Source organism: Rattus norvegicus, chromosome 7 (assembly GCF_021556685.1).
Source record: "Rattus norvegicus strain SHRSP/BbbUtx chromosome 7, alternate assembly SHRSP_T2T, whole genome shotgun sequence".
In the NCBI taxonomy this organism is placed as follows: Eukaryota; Metazoa; Chordata; class Mammalia; order Rodentia; family Muridae; genus Rattus; species Rattus norvegicus.
In genome coordinates, this window is record NC_141540.1 from 119052745 (window position 1) to 119079204 (window position 26460).

General features: G+C 50.3%; 1 protein-coding gene and 1 long non-coding RNA gene across 2 annotated transcripts in view; one reads left to right on the plus strand and one right to left on the minus strand.

Moving 5' to 3' along the window:
• LOC102553868 (uncharacterized) overlaps positions 1–24662 on the plus strand; it is a 36907-nt gene extending 12245 nt beyond the window's left edge. Inside the window, 3 exon segments of the long non-coding RNA NR_185125.1 lie at positions 21968–22065; positions 22580–22753; positions 24190–24662. This is a non-coding gene — a long non-coding RNA (uncharacterized LOC102553868).
• On the minus strand, positions 12956–26460 carry Txn2 (thioredoxin 2). The gene is given in 4 exon segments (NM_053331.2): positions 12956–13608; positions 22403–22526; positions 25280–25542; positions 26400–26460. Coding segments are annotated over 3 exon segments (501 nt in total). The 5' UTR covers positions 26400–26460; the 3' UTR covers positions 12956–13494.

The following is a 26460-nucleotide window of genomic DNA, read 5'->3' on the forward strand; positions in this document are numbered from 1 at the left end:
AGCAGTCAGTCCTCTTAACCACTGAGCCATCTCTCCAGCCTTTTTTTTTTAAAGAATGTTTAAAGCATAGTCTTTCTTTTATTTGTTGTTGTTGTTGTTAATTTATTTTATTTTGGTTTTTCAAGACAGGGTTTCTCTGTGTAACAATTCTGGTTGTCCTGGAACTCACAGATATCCACCTGCCTCTGTCTCCTGAGTACCTGGATTAAAGGTGTGGGCCACCAAGCCTGGGGAATCCATTTTGGTACTTTAATTTTGAGACAGGGTCTTACTATATAGCCCAGGCTGGCCTCAAACTCACAGAGAGCCTGTGCCTCCTGACACATGTCACCACACTTGCTTGAATCAATTAAGTTAATTTATTTACTTTCAAAGACAGGATTTTATTTAGCCTAGGCTAGACTCTTGACTTATGTCGCTGGAGACGACCTCACTTTTCTGATCCTCCTGCCTCTACCTCCCTAAGTGCTAGGGTATACAGGCATATACCACTATACCCAGTTTATGCAGTACTGGGAATTGAACCCATAGCTTAGTGCATGGTTGGCACTCTGCCAGCTGAGAGCTACATTTTCCAGCTCCAAAATTCTGTTTTTTTTTTTTTTGTTTGTTTGTTTTTTTTGTTGTTGTTTTTTTTTCGGAGCTGGGGACCGAACCCAGGGCCTTGCACTTGCTAGGCAAGCGCTCTACCACTGAGCTACATCCTCAACCCCTGTTTTTTGATTTTTTTTTTAATGATTACATTTTTATTTGTTTTGCACATGGATATGCATTCACATGCAACAGCCCACGTAGGGAGGTCAGAGGAAAACTTGGAGCAGTCAGCTCTCTTCTTTCACCAGGTGGGTCCAGGGGATGGTCACGAGGCCTGACATTTGGACCTGCTGATCCCTCTCACTGGCCCCTCAAGTTAGTTAATCATGAAGGTGATAGGACAGAAAAGCCCAGCATGGGGTTGGGGATTTAGCTCAGTGGTAGAGCCGCTAGGCCTGGGTTCGGTCCCCAGCACCAGAAAAAAAAAAAAAAAAGAACCAAAAAAAAAAAAAAAAGAGGGGTTGGGGATTTAGCTCAGTGGTAGAGCACTTGCCTAGCAAGCGCAAGGCCCTAGGTTCGGTCCCCAGCTCCGAAAAAAAGAAAAGAGAAAAAAAAAAAAAAAGAAAAGCCCAGCATGCAATGGGGCAGTAGGAGTGACTTGATGAAACTCATTTTCACATTATAGCCTGTGCCAGGTTGTAAGGCAATGTGTTTCTTATTCCCAGTCACAGTCAAAACCCTGAACAGTCACTGCCTTAGATCTGCAGGACAAAGGGAGCCTGCTCAAGAGGCCTTCCCACTTGGCTGCAGCCCTCCTTCCTCCTTCCTTACGCCTGACCTCCCTGCTCACGTGTGGCCCATGCAGCTGCACACGTTTATGCCTGGTTATTTCAAAACCCTCCTCTCAGCCTGAGAGCTCCCTTTCCTTCTCCCAGGGAGCCCTACCCAATGTCCCCACACAAGGCAATATGCCACAGCACAGGGTTCCCCTATATAATTAGCTGGTCCAGAGCAGGATCTGACAGGAGGCGGAGCTCGCTGGCTCTGGTGTAGAGATCGTGGAAGAGATGAAATTGATTGAAGCTGGACTGCTGTGAGAGGGGACTGGCTGCCTTTTTGTTTGTTTTCAACCAGGTCTTGCCAGTAGTCCTAGATGGCTTGGTACTCATTACATAGCCCAGAATGACTCCAAACTCATGGTAATCCTCCTGCCTCCACCTCTCACTTTGGTTGTACATACCCTTGCTGCTCACTCATGCCACTGCATGTGCGTGCGTTGGGAACTGAATCCAGGGATTTTGTGCATGCGCAGGTAGGAAGCTACAACTGAGCCTCACCTGCTTAGCTCTTTTCCCGTTCTGTTTTAAGTCTCGCTCTTGTGTAACCTTCACGAGGGCCTGCCTGGACTATGCCTCCTGACCTTTTCATCACTAAGCCTGAGGGTTCTTGAGTGGGTCTCTAGCCCTTCAAATGTATCAGGAAACTGCAAAGAGCTAGCCTGGAAGGAAAGTGTACTGCACGCAGCAGACAGGTTGGAGAGATGAATCCGTGGGTTAGGAAGCCTTCCATTCTCAGGACCCATGTGATGGAAAGAAAGAACTGATTCCTGCAAGTTGCCACACACAATAATAAATCCACGCCATTTAAAACAATGTAGCAGAGGGGCTTGGGGTCTGGCATGCCACAGACTGCAGGCGTACCCTGGGAAGAGCGTGGTTTTTCTCCTGCAGGTGCTGGGGTCGTGGGAGGATGTCAATGGCGCAAGACTCAGTCAGGGTACTCTGATTCCTAGCTTTCAGAATTCCTCAGATTCTGGATGCCCTGGGACCAGGTGGGCAGTGAAAAGCAAGGCTGTCACACCCAGAGGTGTAGAGGAAGCTGTAAAGAGTGCGCAGATGTGCCAGCATCTGTGTGTAGCAGGTGTGTGGCCCCCACCCCACCCCACCCCCCGCAGGCACAGCCAGGTTCCAGGTGCTTGTCCCTGGAACACTGAGGGGTGAGGTTCCAATTTGTTCTCTCAGCAGGTGTGATGATTTGTAGCTACAAGAGGTGCACACAGCAAGCCTGGAGGTCATCAGTAAGCTTCCGGGTGTGCCCTTTCGTTCTTGGCTTCCTCTTTCTCCTCTTCTGTACTCTCCTGTGTGTGTGGGTGGGGGTGGGGTGGGGGGAGGGATAGACAGAGGAGAGGTAGAACGAGCCAAGTGTGTCTGTAGGTGGAAAGGATCATGGTTTCAGAACTCCTACATAGTATATTCAAGGCCGGGCTGCAGACACTGAGCCCCTTTCTCAAAACAACAAAAAAAGAAACTCTACATCACAAACGGACCTATTTCCATTTCCTGTCCTCAGGCGTCTAGTTTGAGACTTCTTTTCTTAAAAGGAGAGATTACTAATAAGAATTGTTTTTCTCCTCGACCTTAGTTAGGATCGATTGAGATGTGAGAACTATGGAGCCCGGGCCTGGAGACAGGGCTCAACGATTAAGAGCACTGGCTGCTCTTGCAGAGGATCGGAGTTCAGTTCCCAGCATCCATAGGATGGCTCATAACTGTCAAAACATCCATCCATACAAATACAAAATAAAGAGACAAGTTCAACTCCTCTAGCAGAAGTTCTGCAGGTCAGCCTTACAGAACGCTCTCGACCAACCGCAGACTTTCAGGTGGTCCCCCTCCCCCCTCCCCCCTCCCCAGCATCTACTAAGCCCACTCTGGCCCACTGCTGGTTCGTGGACACGCTGGCAGATGCCCAGCGAGCTGCCCGAGACTCTAGAGAGACAGGATTTTGCCACACTTCCCAGCAAGATATGGCAGAGGCGGGGCGGCCTTGGGTAGGAGCCTGGCTGGGCTGCTCGCCTTATTTGGGCATGCGCTGCGCTAAAGGGCAGGGCATCCCACTCTGCTGGCCCCGCCCCCGTGCCGTGCCCACCCCTGGGGCTCAATCTGCACAGAAATCCGGTGCCTGCCTTCTTCTGGCCAGGCTGAGTAAGGTGCTGGCTGACTTTTTGACTTAACCTTCATTTCTCACCAGCAAAGGAGCTCACTAGGCAGCAGGGACAGGAGGGAGCTAATCTCCACAGTCAGAGCGAACTGTCACTAACCAAGTCCTACCGGGACAGACTTTCTCTAAGGGTGCAATGAAGTCTCTAACCCTAGATTGAGCCCAGACCTTGCTCCGTCAGAAGTATATGGTTAATTTGATCCTTTTTGGGCGTGTCCGTCACAGGGGAAGTCCACCGTGAGGCTACCTACTGGTCGTCTTATTGCCTTCTCCCTTCCAGCTTTCCTCAGCTTCCTTTTTTAACCCCCAGCTTCCTTTTTTAAAGATTAAGTATACTGTCGCTGTCTTCAGACCAGAAGAGGGCATCAGATCTCATTACATATGGTTGTGAGCCACCATGTGGTTGCTGGGATTTGAACTCAGGACCTCTAGAAGAGCAGTCAGTGCTCTTAACCACTGAGCCATTTCTCCAGCCCCCACTTTCCTCAGCCTCTTAAAAATCCAGATCTCTGGTTCGATTCTCTGCTGCTTCAACTCGTCCTAAGTCCTTCACATTCCTTAGCTCAGGATACAGGCCTAAGCTTCTTTTTCTTTTTTTTTTTTCTTTTTCTTTTTTTTTTTTTTTTTTTGGTTCTTTTTTTCGGAGCTGGGGACCGAACCCAGGGCCTTGCGCTTCCTAGGCAAGCGCTCTACCAGTGAGCTAAATCCCCAACCCCTCTAAGCTTCTTTTTCTTCTTTTCTTTTCTTTTTTCTTTTTGGAGCTAAGGTTTCTTTGTTTAGCCCTGGTTGTCCTAGTATTATACAGACCAGGCTGGCCTCGAACTCAGGGATTATAGGCGTAAATCATCACTGTCCCTGGCTCTTCTTTCTTCTCTTTTCCTTCCTTCTTTTCTTTGTTTCTCTCTCTCTCTCTCTCTCTCTCTCTCTCTCTCTCTCTCTCTCTCTCTCTCCCTCTCTCTCTCTCTCTTTTAAAGATTTATTTATTTATATACATGAGTACACTGTAGCTGTCTCCAGACACACCACACCAGAAGAGGGCATCAGATCCCATTACAGATGGTTGTGAGCCACCATGTGGTTGCTGGGATTTGAACTCTGGAAGAGCAGTCAGTGCTCTTAACCACTGAGCCATCTCTCCAGGCGGCCCCCCCCCCCCCCACTCCCTGCTTTCTTTCTTAGATAGGGTCTTACTATGTTACTATGTAGCTCTGGCTAGCCTTTGTAGACCGGGGTTGTCTGGAACTCATAAGAGATCCACATGTCTCTGCTTCCAGAGTGCTAGGTTAAAGACAGGTGCCAACATGTTACAGAGCCTTCAGACTTCCTGTTTCTGTTTGCACTGTGATGGTCCCTGTTTCCAATCTGTGCACTGCAGCTCTCCCCCACAGGCTGCTGTGAACTTGCATACAGTGATACTCACTCACCCCTCAATATTCTCTTCCTGACTTTTCTACCCACTATTTAACCTTTCTGACCAAGCATTGAGTTTTAGACACACTGTGTCTTCCCAGGGCCGGTAAGCCCCTGCTTGGGCAAGCTGGGGGTCAGTTGAAGTTTTTGAGAAGCTCTCCCTGACTCAGTCACTCAGCTGACCCAATCCCCCACCCCAACCTTGACTGAGCCTGGGCCTGCTCTGTCTGCTCTTGTGTAGGAGTTGGTCTCTGAGGGCCTCCTGCCCAGGAGGTCGTGACCAATCATCTGGGGTGGCTGAGTGCTGGGAAATGCAGCCTCTAGAGGAGAGCTGGGAGGTTAGGCTCTGCTGAGTGGGTAGGAGAGGTCAGCACAGAGCTTAGCCTCCCCCAGCTGCTGGCCTGCTACATCCTCCTGGGTCAGGCTGGCCTCTGCTTGTCCCTACAGCCCACAGAGGCCCAGGTGGGAGGACTGCGCCTAGCCCTGTAGAGTCCTATTTCCTTTGCTGAGGTGGAGGCTCAGGACCTGATGGTAGATATCCTGTGGTCAGTGGTCGGGGCCAAATGCTGGCCCAACTTCATGGTTACTAGGCACAATCCTCCACCTGTGGCCATCTTCTAGTCATTTCTGAGCTATGTGGAGTTCTTTCTGGTCAGGCCAATGCATGAGTCCTTGGACTGGATGTGGCAGGGGACAGGACTTGTCCATTAGAAGCAATTTCTTTCCTTCGTCATCACTGACCCGTGCTTGAAGAACCCCAGGACTCAAAGGAGGAGCTCAGGTCACATTCCTGGAATCCCCCTCTTGTTGAATAAACCAGGCAAGGCCCCAGTTCTCTGGGTTTCCAATCTCTGTCCTGGTCTAGTCCTTGAGGCTCCCTTCTCCAGCTCAGTGCCGCAGGGCTCCAGTGCGATATGCCACCCAGATTGATCACTGTGCCCCCTCAATGCCTGACCCTGGGCAGAAATAGGACATGGCAGGTGCTTCAGGTTCAGGTGCAAGGGTCTCTCAAATGGCGCTGGTGGCTTAGGGACCGACCTGCACGGGTACAGTCTGAGGCTCCTAGGGTCAACATCACTGACACCTTGAAAATGAACCTTCTCAGCTTTCCTACCCAGACCCTGACCTGGGCCAGAGCAAACAAAAAATGGCTCTTGGACTCCAGCTCTCAGGAACACCAGAATCAGAGCCTGGCGCTTTGTAAGGCATAGGTGGAGGGGACAAAGGGGGAAAAGGCTAAGGGACAAGCTGAGCCATGCTGGAGGACGGTCCTTTTGTTCACCCTCCCCTCCCCCAAAGCAAACTGGCAGGTGGGAGGTACAGGCCGAGGCCAGCTCCTCTGGTTTCAGACTAGAGACACTCCTTCCACGCTCTGAGGGCAATAACAGGCTCCCTTTACCCTGGAAATCCTAGTCTATAAAAATCTAAAAGCTAGGTCCAGGCATGTTTGCTTTGACCTTGTTTACAGTGGAAAAGCAATTAACTGAAAAACACCTGAATATCCCACAAGAGAGCCAAGGTCAGCAATGTGACCCCGGGCTGACTGATTCCCTCTGAGAAGGACAGACACACCGAGGGGTGGGGTGGCTGCTGGCGGGAAGAACCACCGCTCTGGGCTGAGGAAAGGCCGTTGGGTGGTAGCCGGTTAGTGGGTTAGTGACGTTAGGGATGAGGAGAGCCGTGGTGTCAGTGTCAGAAGGTTGGATATAAATCCTCTTTTGGCCCTTCCTAGCTGCGTTCTCTGGGGTTATTACAACCTCAAGGCCTGGTTATCTATCTCCAGGTCTTTGGCATAAAGGTTAACTGGTCATAGGACCAGTCTCCTGGCTTGTGCGAGCAATTTGCCACATGGAGAGCATTAGAATGACCTGGGCCCTTGGGCTGAATCCCTTTATTGTTAAACTATGTAACACGAGCCAGATGTGGAGCTCTGTTTCCTCCTAGTTCATTAGGTGAAGAAGCCCTGTCCCCTATACTTTATTCTTTTTTTTTTTTTTTTTCTTTTCTATTTTTCGGAGCTGGGGACCGAACCCAGGGCCTTGTGCTTGCTAGGCAAGTGCTCTACCACTGAGCTAAATCCCCAACCCCCCTATACTTTAGTACTTTAGAACTGAACTCATAGACAGGTCCTTTGTAGAAGCAACTATATTAAAATGTGGCTATTAAGATGGCCCTAACCTGTTTCTCACCCATGTCCTCATAAGAAGAAATCTGGCCTGGTAGGCAGGCATGTGGCACTCACTTATAATCCCAGCACTTGAGGCAGAGGCAGGAGGATCATCAATGACAGGCCAGGCCTGGGCTTAAATGACACCTGTCTCAAAAAGCCAAAAGAAGGTACTGGAGTTCTCTTAGAGGTTAAGAGTGGCTCACCATCATGAGGGGACCAGAGTTCTGGTCTCAGCATCTATGTCCTAAGCTGGGTGTCCAACACAGGCCTGCAACCAACCCCAGCTTTGGTGAGTCAGAGTCAGGGAGATCAGTCACTAGGGATGACTTCTAGGCCAGCCCAGAAAATGGAAGCCTCAGATTCCGAGTAAATACAGAATGATAGAGAAAGATAACTGATGTCTTCTTCTGGACACACACACACAACACACACACACACACAGAGAGAGAGAGAGAGAGAGAGAGAGAGAGAGAGAGAGAGAGAGAATAAACAAATCTAGAAAGAAAAAAGAAAGAAAGAAAATCAAGCATTCTCATGCATGCCATTAATTCTAATACTTGGGAAGTTGAGGCAGATGAATATCTGTGAGTTCAAGACCTGCAGCAAAGCAAGTTCTAGGATGGCCACAAAGTCAGACCCTGTTTAAAACAAATACAGGGGCAGGAGAGATGGCTCAGCTGTTAAGAGCACTGACTGCTCTTCCAGAGGTCCTGAGTTCAATTCCCAGCAACCACATGGTGGTTCACAACCATCTGTAAAGAGATCTGATGGCCTCCTCTGGTGTGTCTGAAGACAGCAACAGTGTGCTCATATACATTAAATAAATAAATCTTTTTTTTAAGTCAAACTAATTGAAAACAAAACAAAACAAAAAAACCCACAAAAAGGAAAAAAAATTCCCATTTTAAAAAAACCAGGGGGTTGGGGATTTAGCTCAGCGGTAGAGTGATTGCCTAGCAAGCGCAAGGCCCTGGGTTCGGTCCCCAGTTCCGAAAAAAAGAAAAAAAAAAAGAAAAAAGAAAAAAAGAAAAAACCAGGAAGCAGTAGAGGTGTACCTATGCACGGGTGTGTGTGTGTGTGTGTGTGTGTGTGTGTGTGTGTGTGTGTGTGTGTGTGTATGGGGTACACATGAAGACATAGCAAGAAAGTGTCCACATACAGGCCAAGGACATAGACCTCAGAAACAATCTGTTCTGCTCCTGAAATGGAGAAAACACTGTGCCCTCAATCAGCTCAGGTTGACTGACAATCAATCAGGAGGAAGGGTTCAGCTCCTTTCAGAGACAGACCACTGATGGGAGGGAGGGTGGCAAGCTAGGAGCCAGGCAACAGGACTTTGAGGTGCCATCAGCCTGCCTTCTTGGGTAGGAGAACCCCATTCAGTTCCCATTCCTCCTGGGAGCATGGTATCTTTCCTCTCTCTCTCTCTCTCTCTCTCTCTCTCTCTCCTCTTTCTTATTTTGATTTTTTTTCAAGACAGGGTTTCTCTGTGGAACCCTGGCTGTCCTGGAACTTTGTAGGACACCTGGCCTCAAATTCAGAGGTCCCCTGCCTCTCTCTGCCTTCCATGTCCTGGGATTAAAGGGGATACACCACCAGTGTCCCGTCTTTTCTAGTATTAGTATGTTTTCTAATTTGCAGCAGGAAGCCCAGGGAGTCACTCACATAGCACACCATCTCCCTACATGTAGGAAGTAGGAACAGAAGCTGTGAGCTCAGATGGGCATGGTAAGACTCATAGGGACGTGTGAGAACCAAGAGACCCATAGAAGGCTGAGGAAGGCAGTGGGCCAGAGGAGACAGCCATTTACCAGTGCTTACCCAGTAGGTTGGCTGCAGGTAGGGCCCTGACCTACCCTCTAGCCGCTCCTGTTGGGTGTCAACAGAGGGCAATGAGAACTGGTGAGGAGGCGGGGCAAAATGAGGACTCAGTGAATTCCACTAAGCATTCTCCAGGGGTGAGGTCATCTCTGGCTCCCTGGGGCTGCTGGAGTCCAGGGCAGGAGGGGATCAGGGAAGGAGGACTCAAAGCACAATGGAAGACCAGTAGCAAGGTCTAGGCATGGAGCAGGTTAGAGCAGGAGGAGCCAGGGCAGAGAAAGTTTACCTTTCTGTCTATCATCTATCTATCTATCTATCTATCTATCTATCTATCTATCTATCTATCTATCTATCTATCTATCATCTACCTACCTACCCATCTACCTATCATCCATTTATCTACCTATCTATGTATCTTATTTTTCTCTATTTTATTTTTATTATTATTATTTTTTTTTGGAGCTGGGGACCGAACCCAGGGCCTCGCGCTTGCTAGGCAAGCGCTCTACCACTGAGCTAAATCCCCAACCCTCTATTTTATTTTTAATACCTAACACTTCTTAAGCTCTTGTTGTGTGACTGAGCATTGAAACCTGCTATGCCCCCTAATCCTACCCAGATCCTCAACCAGCACCGTTGTGAGCCCCAATTTACAGGGACGGATTTGGGCCACAGCATGGTGAGAACCTTGCCCCACAGGGAAAGCAATATATAAACTGGCAATAATAGCCTCTATGTGGTGTTGGGTCATTGTGAGCACTTGGTAATACTGGCCATATCGCTCGGAGGGTGCAAGCCATCATCAGCATTTTCCTGATGTAAGACGTGTCCTTGAACAGTAGACTGGCCGATCTAAGGTCATGTGCAAGTAGCAGATACGATGGAAGAATCTGGGCAGGACCTGATGCTTCTTGCACTGTGGAGTGACCTTCCTTGGAATAACCATTAGCCTAGACTTCCTGTGTAGCCACACTTCGGCCTTGGGCTTCTGGGACTGGGGTTCAGGATTAGGCTAGTAGCCAGTGCTCTGGGCACTGGTGAGGAACCACAGTAGAATGCCTGGAAGCCTTGCTTGCTGCCTGGCATCCTGTCCAGGGAGGACATGGCCCTGACATTGTTTTCTGGACCCTGCCTGCTGAGGGCCCACAGGTCAGGAATTTCCGCAGCCTGGCCAAAACAGCCTTCACTTTCTGGGAAAGCTGTCCCGTGGTAGCCACGGTAGGGGGTTGAATAGGCCTTGCTCCCCTGGCCAGGCACAGACTTCTGGTAAGAGCAACTATGGAGACATTGCCAACATCCTCTGAACAGTCCAGGTTCTGGGCCTGAAGGCCACCTCCATGGAGACACAGTGACTTCCACACTCGCCTCTCCTACAGCCAAGGGAGAGAGCATTGTTTTACAGCTGGCAGGAGTCACAGCGCTGGGATTCAGTCCCAGTCTATCCTTCCCCACCCACTCAGGAGGGATGGCACCTGAAAGTCACCTGCAGCCTCCTCTGGGGTCTTTGGAGGGCAAGCTTCTAGTTAGCACAGCCAGTCTCCTTGCAGTACTGAACACTAGAAGAAACTCACTTCCTGGGAACGTGACTCAATGGTAGAGCATGTGCTGAGTGTGTGTGTGTGTGTGTGAGGCCCTGGATCCCATTTACAGACATGCAGTAAAAGGAATCTGTTTGTGACCTCCCCAATGTCACCCCAAATGCCTCTGCTAAATGCCAAGGCTCCTGGTGGCCGGCCTTCCCTGTGGAATGCAGTCTTAGCATTTACTGCAGTCCCTCTGTGCTCAATCTCCTGTGACAGGGAGGCTCCCGCTTGCCTGGGGGTGGTTAGTTGAGGGATGTAGGTTAAGGTGCTTCCCTCTCTGCTTCCGGCCCCCAGGCCCAGCCTCAGACCGCAGCCCACCATGGCTTAGTGTGCCTGTGGTCCTTTGTCTCTCTCAGGCTTCCCACCTGGTGATGAAAGGCCTTCATTAACATCAAGCATGGTGGTAATACTTGTAATTCTAGCACTTAGGAGGCTGAGGCAGGAGGATCGTCTTGAGTTCGAGGCTAGTTTGGCCTGCTCTGTCCGATCACATCAATAAGTAAAGAGACTTGTCTTTCTCCACATTGCAGCTGGGTTGCCCACCCCGGATCCATAACCCTGAGGCCCCATGGGGGATCTGAGGCCACTGTGGGACTGCCACATCCCTGGTGAGGTCAGCAGCCAGAGTTAGGTAGATCACCCAGTGCATGCTGTGCTCACAGCAGTGACTCATGACCCATAATCATGGGCAGAGGCTGCTAACCTGGGACAGCTGTGTCTCTAGTCCTGGGCTCACCTTGCCTGTAGAAGCACCTTTTAAGGAGAACTTAGTTCCTGCCGTCTGCCAGGCTCTCCACATCTATCTAGGAGTCATACTCCCACCTGGGTTTGTGTCTGGCAACGTCAGTCAGTTTTTCGATGTGATCTTGGGCAGGCCCATTTCTCTGAACCTCGGGCTCCTTTGCTTATATAGGGAAATGATCCTGGCCTCATCAGAGTGGAATTAAATGAGGTAATGTATGTAAAAGTGCTTGGTGAACGGTACCTTTTAAGGGGTGGCAGTGGGCAGAGTCTTGAGTTTTGGCCACGCCCCCTTCCTTACAGAGTATCTCAAGTTACTCAACTCAGCTGGGTTAGTCTTCGGTAAAACAGGCCCACACTCCTCCTCGGCTCGTGACATAAAAGCCACACATTTTGTATAGTGATGGGGTGGGGGGGTGAGGGGATAGGGGGTGGGGAGGTGGGGAGGTTGGGGGGGGCTGCCTGGGGATGTAGCTCAGTTGGTAAAATCCTTGCTTATCATGTGGTGGTACATACCTGTAACCCCAAAACTTCAGAGGGGGAGGAGAGATGAGCAGTTCAAGGTCATCCTTAGCAAGTTCGAAGCTAGCTGGGGGTACATGAGATTGTCTCAAAACAGCAGGAGGGCACATAAAACAAATGCCTGGACACTGGTGGCTTGGCCATGCTCTCTAACCTCTGACTCTAATGTACTCCTTGGAGGCTACTATGAATGAAGCCACTGGCCACGCCCAGTACCCAGGAGGGGCTCTGACCAAAGGGAGTCCTTCATTCACCTTGCTTGTGGTCTCTCTGCAGAACAGTCACTAGGCCAGTTTTCTCCCAGCCTTGAGGTCTTTTGGACCTCCACCCTCTGCCCTGCTCTGCTTCAGCATTGGCAGTCTTTTTGTTTGTCCTCAGGTGGATCCCTCTCTCTCGGTGAGTTGTAATGGAGCAGTGCATGTCATTGTGAGGAAATGTACACACCAAAGGACACTGTGAACTCAGTTCAGAGGGCGTGAGAACCCTCTGTCAAGCACTCAGGACTTGCTGAAAACAGGCATCAAGTGACAGTGGTCCCTTAGCCCTGGGAGGGCAATAGATAGGCTGGGCTTTCTTGATTGGGTAGCCTTGTGGCCTGTGTAGGTAAGGGAGCTGGAGAGGGAACAGGATGGGTGGAGGGTCCAGTCCCTAGGACGAGAACTTCCTGTGGGCATACATGGGAAGTAGTGCCACCCAGCCAGGAGGGGTCAGAAGCCAGCCCAGGAAGAAGGTCCCAAAAGGCTGAGGGGACCAATGGTCAGAATCCAGGTTCAAACACCACTTTTGGTTGAACCCAGCCTACATTCCTTGAACCCTTGTCTGCACTTTGGGAAACAGCACAACCACCCCTGGGCCTTAGGAGGGATGTGTGATGGCATGCCCAGACCAGGAGCCATGCCGGATGGGAACACGAGTCACGAGAGGGGTGGAGAACCCAAGGGGAGTTGGGGACAGTGGTGGGCCTGGGAATACCCGAACATCCCATGCGCCGCCCACAGAACAGCAGCCGGTGGCAATGCAAACCTGGTTTTATTGGTCTGCTTGTTCACAGCTCCTCCTCCTGCTCAGGGAACCAGAACCAAGGCCCAGCTAACCCAGGGAGGTGACAAGGAAGAGAAGGGACAGAGATAGGGAATGGGGTGGGCTCTGTTCTTCACAGCAAGAGGTAGAAGGATCACATAAAGTTCTTTATTACAGACCTACAAAAGATGAGAGAATTATCCATTACTCTCACTTGTTCAGCTTCTTGTTTCCTTTTCAAGCAGAGGCAGGAGAGGAAATACACCAGAGGCAAATGTGTGTGTGTGGGGCTGAGGCTTCAGATCAGAGGACCTCAGAGACGAGGACTGGGCCATTGCCTGGGCGGTGACTACAGGCTGGCCCAGGCTTTGTCTAGCATCTGGGGGAATAGCAACAAGCCCTAGAAGAAGCACACAGTAGGTGCACAGGAGGAGCACACAGTAGGAGGTGCTCAGGATGCCCCTCCTCCACACCATCGGCAGCATTGCCCCTCTCCTGGCCATCCTGGCTGAGGGCTGGCTCTGAAGTGCTGGTGGCTTCTAGGTTTGGAAGTCTGCTGCCCAAAGGCAAGACCCACAAGGACAAAACGGGGGCAGGGCACGAAGGATGACAGCTGAGGGCTGGGAGTTCTACTAGGTTCCTCCCCAAATGGGTTTCCAGCAGGCAAGGGCAGTCTGGCCTCTTCCCTGCTTGTCAGCCAATTAGCTTCTTCAGGAAGGCTTCCAGCTGGTCTTCGTCCTTGATCCCCACAAACTTGTCCACCACGTCCCCGTTCTTGATGGCCAGCACGGTAGGCACAGCAGACACCTGGGTGAGGGAACCAGAGTTCAAATCACTTGGAGGTGAATATGTCTCTGAGCCTTCCCTAAGTCTCTGCTGAGAAGGCCAAAGTCACAGGAAGAGCCAAAGAAAATGGGTGTGGGGCTGGGAGGAGGCCCACCCATTAGAGCCTCTTCTACTGCAAAGCTCCTGGTAGCTTCCTCCCCCCTGAACCACAGGACTGACTCGCTGGTCTAGCGGTTTGGCCAGAATGACAAGATGAAAACAGCCCGTGTGTGTGCTGGGCGCCATGCTGCTTCCCAAGCCTTATGGCCTTTCTCTGTGCACTAGGCATGCGTGCTTTGCCTTGGATGCTTGAGCTCAGGGTCCCACAGAAAACTCGGGGGTCAGGGAGGCGAGCTCCAGGGCTGGATGGCCCCACCTCATTCCTACCCTGGGTGAGCCTGGTGAGCCCTTTATTACCTCAGGCCTTGGTTTGTGGAGACAGTGACAATACTTTTAGTTGAGCATAGGAATGCCGAGTAACACTCTTAAGACAGCGCAGGGCACAGGGCACACTATGGGTGTGGTGGAGCTTGACCTCCTGAGGACCACTTTGGTGGGTTATAGCTAGTGGTTATCAGGGACCAGAAACTCACGGCCTCTTCCTGCCCAGAGTGGAAGGGGATAGTCATATGTGATCGGAGGCTTTAATAAGGGCTGGCAGATGGGAAGGGGTATGCCTGCCCCATGAGGCACTACTCCACAGCTCTGAAGACTCATACAGATTACATGAAACGTATGTGAGGCTGGCCTGGTGTTTGCTGGCATTTGAGAACCTATATAACCAGAGTAAGAGAAATGGAGACTTAGCTTACATTCGAGTTAGCTACAAAGTAACAAGAGCAATGTACGGAAACCCACTAGGTCTTCACACAGCCTGAGGGCTGTGGGATGAGTCATCTCAGAGGCCAGACTGAGATTATGTTCAAAGTGAGCAAGAGAAGTGAAGGCCACTTGGCCCCATCCTACAGTCGTCAGTTGTCACATGACAGGTGACATTCCTAATTCCTGCATCATTCCTAATGAGAAAAACACAGCATGTAGGACACAGTCCTTGCTTTTCTTTAGTACCTCCAATCCCTTTAGGGATGGTCCAGTGGGTAATGTGGGTGCCAGCACCAGGAACTGGGCTGACCATGAGTGTCCCCGGTCACAGCCTTCGTGCAGGCTCTTGTCCTTGTCAGACTCTGGTATAGGTGGTGGCATTAACAGCCCAGAATCAGGATTACACTATCTCCAGGAAACGGCAAGGACCAGCAAAACAGGCTCCAGGAATCCCCTTTAGGTGTGTTGGTGCGCCCTCTAGTGGCTGGTGAGTGAGCTGCAGCACCCCAAGGCTGGCAGCTCAATTAAGGAGACAAGCTCAACCACTAGCTTTTAACTTGGCTGAAACATTCTGTCCCTTTAAAATAAATGTTCCATTTTTAAGATGTGGCTTAGGGTTAAGGGTATGGCTCAGAGGGTGTGGCTTAGAGTTGAGGGTGTGGCTCAACGTCTCAGGTCTCACCCTGATGCTGCTTGCAACTCTGCTAAGAAACCATAAGGGCAGCACAGCAGATACCATAGTATCTTGCCTAGTAGGCATGAGGCCTGGGTTCCATCCCAACCCCCAAAACAAAACAAGGCGCTTTCCTTTGTTTGGTCCCTTTGGCTTGTCTAAGGAGGCCTCTCCTCTCCCTCTGAGATACTCAGACACTCAGTGGACGGAGTTTCCTCCTGTCCTGTGGTGCTGTGTGTGCAGGGACACACAAAGACCAGGCTGGTGTCCATGACGATTGAGGTCTGGTCACTACTGATTAAGGGCTTTCTCCTAAGTCTGAGCAGCACACATGTAAACCCGCATGCATGTAGCTGCACATGTAGCTGCAGGCTCCCAGAACACTGTTTTGTTTTTTTTTTTCCTTTTTTTCTTTTTTTTTTCGGAGCTAGGCAAGCACTCTACCGCTGAGCTAAATCCCCAACCCCCAGAACACTGTTTGTAGAGGGGTAGCTGGGCTGTGAGGCCAAGGTTTTTGCTGCTTAATCGTGGAGGCTCGTGTCTAGAATAGACCATCAGTGATAATGCACAGGCCTTTGTACATGGTCTTAGAAAAGTGTTGGGAACAGAGACATTGACGAAGCATTCAACACCTCCTCACTTCCTGCGGGACAAAAGGAAGGAAGGAAGAGCTGGGGAAAGGGCATATTCAGACATGCTGCCTATCCTGCTCCAAGAAGCCACCTGGGCCTCCTAGCCTGGAATATGAATGCTCATATGGCCTCTCCCAACCGACCTGCAACATCTCCTGTCTCACCCTGACACCGCTTGCAACTCTGCTAAGAAACCATCGAAGGACAGCACAGCAGATACCACAGGAAGGTGGTGACCTTTGTGACTGAGGAACACACAGTGGGTAGAGGATGTTTTCAGTGTCACGGAAGATCCTGGGTGCTTACAAGTATGCAAGCTCATAGAATGCTGGTTTCTAGGTTGGTCCATTTTATTATGTTTGCATGCGGGTGCTGTCACCGAGCGAGCGACATCTTAAGCCTCCTATAGCATCATTTTTTAGATACAAGAAGACTGGAGTTTAAAGCACCAATTTCAAGAGGGCTCAGAAAAGTCAAGCAGGGATTCCAAACAAGAAACACGGTCTGTTTGACTCTGCTTCTGTCGGGGTGAGGGTGAGAGCCAGAGAGAGCAGAGACTCCAGCAGGGTGAAGGCGATTCAGAGAGGCATTCAGCGACACCATGTTTTAGATGAAAAAACGCCGAAGCAAAGGCCTTGTAAAAGCGAATACAAGAGAGTCCTTAGGAAGACCATTACCGCCAGCCATGTCACCTTCAATCCCAGCCCTCGGGAGGCAGAGGCAGGCAGATCTCTGAGTTCAAAGCCAGCCTGGTCTATATGGTGAGTTCCAGGGCAGCTAGAGTTACACAGAGAAACCCTGTCCTGAAAACCCAAACCCGTCATTTACCAAACAAAACAGGGTTGGAAGGATGGCTTCTCGGGTAAAGGCACTTGCCGCCAAGCCTGATGACCTGAGTTCAAGCCATTGGACCCACATGGTTGAAGGGGAGGACAGACTCCTGCGTGTCATCTTCAGAGCCTGCAGACTTGGGGCTGGGAAGTTGGCTCCGATGGCATGCATCTACGGAGACCAGAGTTTGGATCCCAGCACCCAGCTGATATTGGGTGGGTACAGTGACTGCCTACACTCCCAGCCCGCCAGGTGCAGAAAATCCTGCAGCATGCAGGCTAGCTGATCTGTGAGCTCTGTGCTCAACTGAGAGGGCCTGCCTCAACGAATAAAGTGGAGCACAAGCAAGGGAGACACCGACAGCGCCTGTGAGGCTGATGTGCGCTGGCGCCCACCACGCACACATTTGTGTGTACACACAGCCATTTAGGAATGATGAAATTATGTCTTCCCGAAACCCTGGGTCATAATCTGCTTTTTATTTCCCTCTTCTTCAGGAAGAAACCCAGGGCTTTTGGCATAGGCCTCAGCCCCAGAGTCTGCTCTTTGAGAATTCCATAAATGCCAGGTAGGTGTGGTGGCCTCCCTGTTTGTTGACTCGGCCTCAGAGGGCAGAGACAAAGGATCCTTACAGCAATCTGGCTATCGGGCTCTGGGGTTGAGAGGCCTCCTCAGTGGATAAGTGATAAGGCTGATTCCCAACATCTACTCGGCCTCCACATGGATGCACAGGGATGTGCACACAGAACCCCGCACAAGCAAAACCGCGCGTTATACACATAGGAAACACGGAAAAGAAACAATACTCCAGGAGGACCAGTGAGATCGCTGGGTGGGTTAGTACTTGTCACGAAGCCTAGCAACCCGAGCCCAATCGCCGAAACCCACATACTGGAGAGAAACAGTGGCCACTCTGACTCCGCGCTCATACGGGCCACACTCACGTTTGAGAGGCACTTATCTCCAAACGGGAATTAGAAAGGATTAAAATATCATATATTTTAAACTAGTTAGTGATTTCTCTATTGGGGGTATACATAATAAAAAGGAAAAAACGACAAAACAAAACAAAACAAAACAAAAAAAAAACCCAAACCAAAACAAAAAGACAAACCAGGTTGAGGACTAGAATGCTCAAGGCCTCAGGTTAATTCCAATTTAAACTGGGAGTGCCAGAAAAAAAAAACCAAACAAACAAACAAACAAAAAAAACTTAACAGGGGTTGGGGATTTAGCTCAGTGGTAGAGCGCTTGCCTAGGAAGCGCAAGGCCCTGGGTTCAGTCCCCAGCTCCAGAAAAACAAACAAACAAACAAACAAACAAACAAAAAACCAAAAAAAAAACCAAAAAAAAAAAAATAAACTGGGAGTGATGATATGGGCCTTTAACCACAGTACTCTGGAGACAGGAAGATAAGGAGCTCAAGGCCATTCTCTACTATATACTAAGTGTAGGTCCAGTCTGGACCACATAAATCATGAAATTCCCACCCCTGTCTTCTCAAAAAAAAAAAAAAGAAAAGAAAAGAAAAAGTTTCCGACAAGCCACAAGGAGCAACAGTGGTCGGGTTACAGGAGACTCCACTTGTTCTCATCTACTGAAGGATCACACCTTCAAGTGCAAGGCAGAGGGGTTGGGGATTTAGCTCAGTGGTAGAGCGCTTGCCTAGCAAGTGCAAGGCCCTGGGTTCGGTCCCCAGCTCCGGGTGTGTGTGTGTGTGTGTGTGGGGGGGGGGGGGGGGAGTGCAAGGCAGAGAGAGCCACCTCAGGGGATAGCAGATGGCCGAAAACCTCCCCTCCTCACACTGGCAAGGTCTCAGTGGTCAGGAGAGAGAGCCAGGGGAGTGAAAGCCTTGGGCTCCCCAAGATTCTATGCAGAAAAGGAGTGGGGGCTGTCAGGGAAACCCCAAAAGCCTCAGGGACTTTTCCTCCCCCGCTTTGAGGGCAGCGGAGGAAGGATGAGGGTCAGGAGGGCTTGGGAAGTAGCTGGCTTTGAGAACTGTGCAGCTGACAAGCTTGCCCACACATCCGGAAGAGGGCTTGAGATCCTATAGAAATCATCCCAGGGGGCATTCCTTGGTGGCAGCGGCTTCCTTCTTGGCTTCTCTTCAGAAAGACCAGGTGGAAGGAAGGAAGGGAAAGAAACAGGCAGGACAATCATGTTGGGATTCACGGGACCTCAGTGCCTCAGCCCAGGGCTTGACAAAACACGGAGGCCAAGGGGAGGAGACGCAGACTGACGCAGAGGCCTTTCTCTGCAACCCAGGCACTGTGGACCGTGGGCAGGCAGAGCATAAGGGTCCCAAAGGACTCCTCCACCTTCCTCTTCACAGGCTGCCCACACTCATCCCATCTTGGGCTCCCTGGAATGTAGGGGGAGGAGTTACGGTGCTGGGAACTCCAGTCACCCGTGGGACCCACGGGACCCATCGGTGAAGTCTGCTCTGTGAGTTACTGGTTCCCAAGCTTCGGCTGCAGCTTTCTGCCAAACACATGATGCTGAGGCCGACATGGGAGCACCTGGAGGTCCCAGGAGAGAGCCTGGAAATCGTAGGCCGAGCCATGCCCCGTGTCCCTGTGTGGCTCCAGCCCTGAGTTCTTACCACAAGGCCAGATATTCATACCTGTTAGAACCTTGGGTGAGCAATGGGTGAGCTGGGGAAAGTCAAGGGTGTCTCCAAGGTTGAAGGCCCCTCCCCCTGCTGGCTAATGGGTGGGGCTTAAGAAGCAGCGACTCCCTCCACCCAAGCCCTAGAGTGACCTGTGCTAGACGTCTCCAGGGTGGAGATACATCAGCAGCGGTTATAGGAGGCCCTGTCTTCCCAGCATGCATTTCCTCTCTTCTGCCCCAGGCAGCCTGACTTCCTCCCTTTGACTAATCATCCTGCTATCAGTCCAGCTCTAGAGATGGGCGACTTTCCCCCGCACCGTCCACCCGTTTCCCACCTTGGGTTCTGGTCAGAGGATGGCTAACTGTACTCCCGATGCTTTTGGGGAGGTAAATTTGGTTAATTAAGCTTGTGCATCTGAACTCTGAGAAAAATCTCTCCACCCCTCTCAGCCTCCTGCATCCAGAGGGTGGGAAAGGTTCATCCTGGTCTTGGAGTTTCAAGAGAGGTGGGTTGTTCAAAGAACTTTTTTTTTGGAGACAAGGTCTCGTTGCTTCCTAGCTGACTGGATGCTGGCTTGGGCTTCCAGGCATGGACCACCATGCCCGGCTTACACAAAGCCCGAGTTTTTTGGTTTTTTTTCTTTTTTCCTTTTTTTGGAGCTGGGGACCGAACCCAGGGCCTTGCGCTTCCAAGGCAAGCGCTCTACCACTGAGCTAAATCCCCAACCCCAAAGCCCGAGTTTTTAACATCAGCATCCACTTCCCCCTTTCTTTAAAATACTCTGAGAGTCGGACCAAACATGTCTGCGAAGCAGAGCTGGTCCCCAGAAGCCGCTGTTCCAGTCTGGTCTGCTTTCCTAGCCACCTGGCCTCCCAACCCTGCTGATCCTTCCATCCAGCCCCACAGCCACAAAGGGCCTCTCTCTCCTCAACTGTGGTGGTCCAGGGCCTACAGGACATTGTACCCCCTGCACGGTCGGTGGCCAGCCCAGGGCCTCTGTCTGCCCTGCCCAGTGGCTCTTTCCTGAGACTCACACACTCCACTCACTGCTCCATTCTGGTCTCTGTTCTCGTGTTACCTCCTCTGAGATGCAAGGTCACCACGGCCAACCTGAGCTTCATTAAGATTCTCCCTCAAAAGGCCAAATCAAAGAACCAAACAAAAAGGAAAACAAAAGGCTCCCACCTACACCTACACACACATACACAGCCATAGGTTTGGACATTTATGCTATCACTGGCTGAGTGTCCCCAAGCTAAAACTTTTCTTTTAAATATTTATTTATTTTATGTATATGAGTACACTGTCACTGTCTTCAGACACACCAGAAGAGGGCATCAGATCCCTTTATAGATGGTTGTGAGCCACCATGTGGTTGCTGGGAATTGAACTCAGGACCTCTGGAAGAGCAGTCAGTGCTCTTAACCACTGAGCCATCTCTCCAGCCCAAAGCAAAACTTTCAACTCTGAACACTCTGAAAGCTGAAGTGTATGTCCGTGATTGCCAAGGCCTCTGTACTGGGCCCACATTTGAAAGCGCTAAGTGGACCATGGCCCTCAGGCCAAATTTCAGTTGTTGCTCAAGAGTGACTGGAACATGCTGTGGCCTTTAGTTTGTCCTGTGGCTGGGGACTTTAGAGGCCGCTGAGCTGCTCCAGTAGTCACTGCTCTGAAAGCCTCATGTGTTAATCACCCGCCCCTTCAGACAGTCAAAGTACTTTATCAAAAAAAAAAAAAAAAGATGTAAATTTGTTTTTTAACTTTGATACTGTTTATTTAAATGTTTTTTGTTTTTCTACAGAGGGTTTACCTATGTAGCCCTGGCCTGTGCTGTATAGCTCAGGCTGGTCTTGAACTCTTAGAGATCCACCTGCCTCTGCCTCCTGACTGCTGGAATTAGAGGTGTGAGCTACCACAGCCTGTCTGTTGAGTTTGAAAATATTCTTTATTTATTTACTTAAACTTCAAAAGATTTTATGGGTCTGGGAATTTTGCCAACAAAGGCCAGAAGAGGGTATCTGAGCCTCTGGGACTGGAGTTATTATTGATAGGTGTGCACCGACCTGTGGGTGCTGGGAATTGAACCCATGTCCCCTAGAACAGCAGCCAGTGCTCTTAACCACTGCGCTGTCTCTCCAGCTCTTCAACATTTGTTGAGGTCAGAGTGTTTTGTTTTGACAAAATTCCCTTTATTTTTCCTCTATGTGGGTGGGTGTTTTGCTCTGCATGCTATGTTAAATACACCATGTGCATGCCATGCTGGGGGAGGCCAGAAGAGCCAGATCCTCTAGGGCTGATGCTACGAAGTGAGTAGCCATGAAGGTGCTGGGGATTGACCCAAGGTCCCCTGGACACAAGTCAGTGCTCTTAACTGAGCCACCTCTCCAGACCCAAGCAATAGTATCTGTCCCCAGGACTTGTGCTAGAGCAGTATACCTACGCCAACAGGCCAATTCCTTTTTCCTGTCTTTCTTGGTTTTGCAGTGAGACTTAAGGCTCACTCTGTAGCCCAGGCTGGCCTTGAACTTGAGGCCTTCTTCCTGCCTCTGTCTCTGGATTTCGGAGGTAAGGCACCATTCTGGCTCCTTTAGGACTTTGTGTTTGGCTCTCTCCTCTCTGCACCTTCCCTCATGCTTCGGGTCAGAGGCTCCAGAATGAGACACCTTCCCTGTCCTGGCCACTCCCCCTCAGAACACCCTGCAGTACCTCTTCTCAGACAACTTTTCATCTCGGGGTGGAATGATTATCTCAGTGTGTGTTTTCTCCCAACAGAACAAGGGACACCTGGGAGCCAGGGTCTCCCCTGACCGAGATCACGCATGCCTGGCCTGTGAGCCAGGGCTTCTAAGCAACAGCTGGACGCAAGTGAGGTGAGTAGGACAGGAAGACTTGAGAGGATGGCTTGTAGCCAGACATGGGGACACTCCTATAATCCTAACGCTCGAAGGGCTGAAGGGAGAGCATCCGTAGGACAACTTGAACGATATGAAACCCTAGCTCAAAAAAACCAGTGACAGAGGAGGACTCAGTGCTATGGGCCACACAATCCACTTCCTAATGTGGATCAACAGGGCCTTGCGTGCAGAGCCCTGAGAACTTGGAAGAGCTGCAGAGCAACACCAGGCAGGTCACTCACTCGTTATTGGGTGGTCCCCACAGTGCTCCCACCTTGGCTTCCCTGAGGCAACTCTCTGCCCCAACACATACCTCGTACTCAATGGCAAGGTCTGTGTGATCGTCAATGTCCACTTTGGCCATCACCACCTTCCCGTGCTGTTTGGCTACCATCTTCTCTAACCGAGGTCCTAGGATCTTGCAGGGGCCACACCACCTCAGAAGGTGAGAAGGGACAGTCAGTCTTGAGTGCTCCACATGTCTCCCCAGAGTCTCCCTGGGCCCTGCATGGACTCTGAAGGTAGAGCTGAGGAGACAGAAGCCCAGGAGCATCTGCCATGGCCAGCCTTTGTTCTGGAACCTTCTCAGGGATATGCAGACCCTTCAGAGGCGATGGACCCCTAAAGAACTGAGGCCTGTGGACTACTTGCACATGACAGGATGGTAAGCAGCACACTCTGGCAATGGGGTGCAATCTGGCAGTTCCTAAACTTGGGAGAGGGGTCTCTGGGCATGCCCACGGGGGATCATTCTGATGATGTAAACTGAGGTGGGATAGGTCCACCAATTGTGGGTGGGTGGGGGTACCACTCTCTGAGCTAGGATTCTGAGGAGGAGAACGTGAGTGTGCAAGATGGGTGCTTGCTGCTGGGACAGACAACCCACTTTGTCCTGGGAGCCTGTGTGGTGAGAAAGAATCAAGTCTGGAGGGCTAACCTCTGATCTCCATATGCGTGACATGGTACCAGTATGGATGCCTATACACGCATAATAAATGTTAAAAGACAAAAAAGAGGGGGAGCTGGGGAGTTGAGCCAGGCATCCCTCTTTGCTTCATTATGGATACAATGTGACCAGCTGCCCCAAGCCCCTGCCACTATGGCTCCTCCACTGTGAGGGACCCTGCTTGGAACTGTGAGCCACTTCCTTCTCTCCCTTAGGTTTCTTTTGTCATAGCAGGAAAAAAAAGTAACTAAGGCAGGAACAAAGAGGACCAGGAATTTGAGGCTAGCCTGGGCTACATAGTGAAGCCAGGTCTTGTTTGATGAAACAAGAAGAGCTAGAGCCAAGATCACCTCAAGGTTGCCCAAAGCATCTTTGTTTCCTTTCTGGGGGGTCGGGGGTGGGGTGGGAAGAGGGATGGTGGTGGTGGTTTGGAACAGGGTCTCAATTTGTAGCAGTTGTTGGGTTGGAACTTGACTTGTAGACTAAGCTAACCTCAAACTCAGAGATCCACCTGTCTATCTCCTGAGTGCTGGGAGTAAAGGTGTGTACCACCACTGTCCGGCTAAACAAAGGTAAACCTTTTGTTTTTCTTCTTTTAATTTAATTTATGTGCACTGGTGCGAGGGTATCAGATCCCCTGGAACTGGAGATAGAGACAGTCTGTGAGCTACACTATGGGTGGTGGGAATTGAACCCAGGTCCTCTGGAAGAGCAGCCACCGCTCTTAACCACTGAGCCATCTCTCTAGCCACTGGGATTTTTTTTTTAAAAGAACTATTTATTTATTTTTATGTATCTCAGTACACTGTCTGTAGCTGTCTTCAGACACACCTGAAGAGGGCATCGGATCACATTACAGATGGTTGTGAGCCACCGTGTGGTTGCTGGGAATTAAACTCAGGACCTCTGGAAGAGCAGCCAGTGCTTTTTTTTTTTTTTTTTTTAAAGATTTATTCATCTATTATATATAAGCACACTGTAGCTGTCTTCAGATACACCAGAAGAGGTCATCAGATCTCCTTACAGATGGTTGTGAGCCACCATGTGGTTGCTGGGAATTGAACTCAGGACCTCTGGACGAGCAGTCGGGTGCTCTTAATCGCTGAGCCATCTCTCCAGCCCCTGGAATTATTTGTTTGTTTGTTTTTTTACAGACAAAGTATCTCTGTCTGTGGGACCCTTTCACTCCAGGACTTTCTTCTTATTTTGTGTCAACTGCTGAGGATCGTATTGCAATGGATAGGATCCCTCCCTCCTTGGCTGGGGCAGGAACTCTCCTCAGACGGCTGCTATCATCTCTGTGTTTGGCACCAGACCTGCACCTGGCACTAAACACACCTAAACCATGCAATCACCTACCTTGTATGGGGGAATAAAGGATTAGCCCGTTGACTGTTTCTTTCGACAGCCCTTCACCATACCAGGAAGTCAGACTAATTGCCTTCCACAGATCCCTGGTCATCAACTCCTGTTTATCCTTTTCTCTGAGCTGGCGCATGCCGGTAGGTAATCTCATATATAGAAGGTGGAGGCTATACAGCGAGACCCTACCTCAACCCCTATCTCCTACTCCAAAACTTCCATTTGGAAATGTCAGTCAATTAATAAACTTTTACCTAAAAAGCCAGCCTGCAAGGTCTTATCTCAGATGACAAGGACACTCACTGACAGGTCCAAGGCAACTGGCTGAGTCAGAGAAAGGACCAGGAGGAAAACAAAAGAATCAGTGAGACTTGTCTGGAAACCCTGATGGTAATCAGGCTCTTGGCCTTTTGGCTGAATCAGGTAGAACGGTCTGAAGGTGAAGACCAGGCTACAATGCAGATGGTTATATATCTGTAAAACACACTCCTACGGTACTGAGAGGACACACCTCCTGCCCACTCCATGCGTCCTCGGGGACTACAACTACTACTAATGTTTGCCCAGCCCTTGCCACAGTTTCAGTGGGTGGGATGTTAAAAGAAAATAATGTTATTCCACACTGGAGCAGACTCTGAGCTTTCCGGCCAGCGAGATACAGGATGTAGGCATGAGGCAGTACTTATCAAGTGCGCTAGGAAGACTTGTCAATCTGTCTCCTACCACACTGAATGCTTCTTAAGGGCAGGGAGACTGGGTCTCAAAAGTCTTCCTAATGAGTTTACATAGGGAAAGCATTAAACATGGTTGTGAGCCACGGTGGGCACTCAAGAAATACTTATTTAAGTAAGACCCCCATCTCTTGCTGCCCCCAGTACTCACTGTGCATGAAAGTCCACGACAACTGGTGTCTCACTGTTGACAACTCTGTCTTGAAAGTCAGGTCCATCCTGGACGTTAAAGGTTGTTGAACAGACTCTGGTGGTGTGAAATGTCCGGGCAGGGCTGGGTGTTCCAGTTAGACCACCAGCATTGTACGGAGGGGTCTGCAGGCTCGTAGAGGTGAGGGAAGCCCACACACCCTGAGGAGGCTTCCTGGAGATGACTGAGGTCAGGAACCTCCTCAGGAGAAGCCGCTGAGCCATCTGTGGGAGAAAGGCAAGAAGAGCTGGGGCCATGCTCAACACACAAGGAAGTCAACACACTAGGAAAACAAAGTATTTTGGAATAGTGAGGTGTTGGAAACATGCAGAATTGAAAGCAAAATGCGTGGAAATACTGTAATGTATGATTTTTGAGGGCCAGGTGTGTGGTGGGAGGCTGAGGCAGGTGGATATAGGTCAGTTTGGGTGACACAATAAAACCTGGTCTCTAAAACCTCTCTACAACAACAAAAAAGATATTTAGAAGTGAGGAATGAGAATCGCCGAATAGACATTGAGTTAGAAGGGCAGAAAAACTGGGTTGACAACCAAAAAGAAATCAAGCATCAGGTGGAATTATAAAAGGTCGTTGGAGGGAGGAACAAGGTTCAAGTGGGTTACATCACTGATCAGTTCTGAAGAACCGTTACAATACCGCCCACATTCAGGGCAACAGGTAGGCTAAGTGACATGACCAAAACAGCCCAGTTTTTAAAGTACAGTTAATTGGAACCCAAGGCCGTCTGTAAAATCTTTACTCTATCAGTCACTCTTTTATAAAAGTTTTCATAGGAAATAAAGGAGGGGGAGCTGTCGGAGAATGAGTAAAGAAGACGCCCAATTATGGAAGGAGGAACTAAGAGGTATAGGAACCAGCCATGGGGTACCAAAGTGAAGAGGGTGGCATGTGCACAGAGGGAAGCCCAAAGAAGGGACACGTATTGGGGGGGAAACAGGGAGACTGGGACATGCAGTTGCCGAAGCCGCCTCCTCCCTCTAGGAGCTTCGGTCTGCCGATCGCCTTCCTGCATAGGAGCGCGCCGCCACCGCGTCTCACCCCATCCCGCAGGGGCTCCTACCTCCCGGCAGTGTGAGCAGAGGGATGCAGAGCCCAGCCGGCCTGCCCGTCAAGGGCACTCC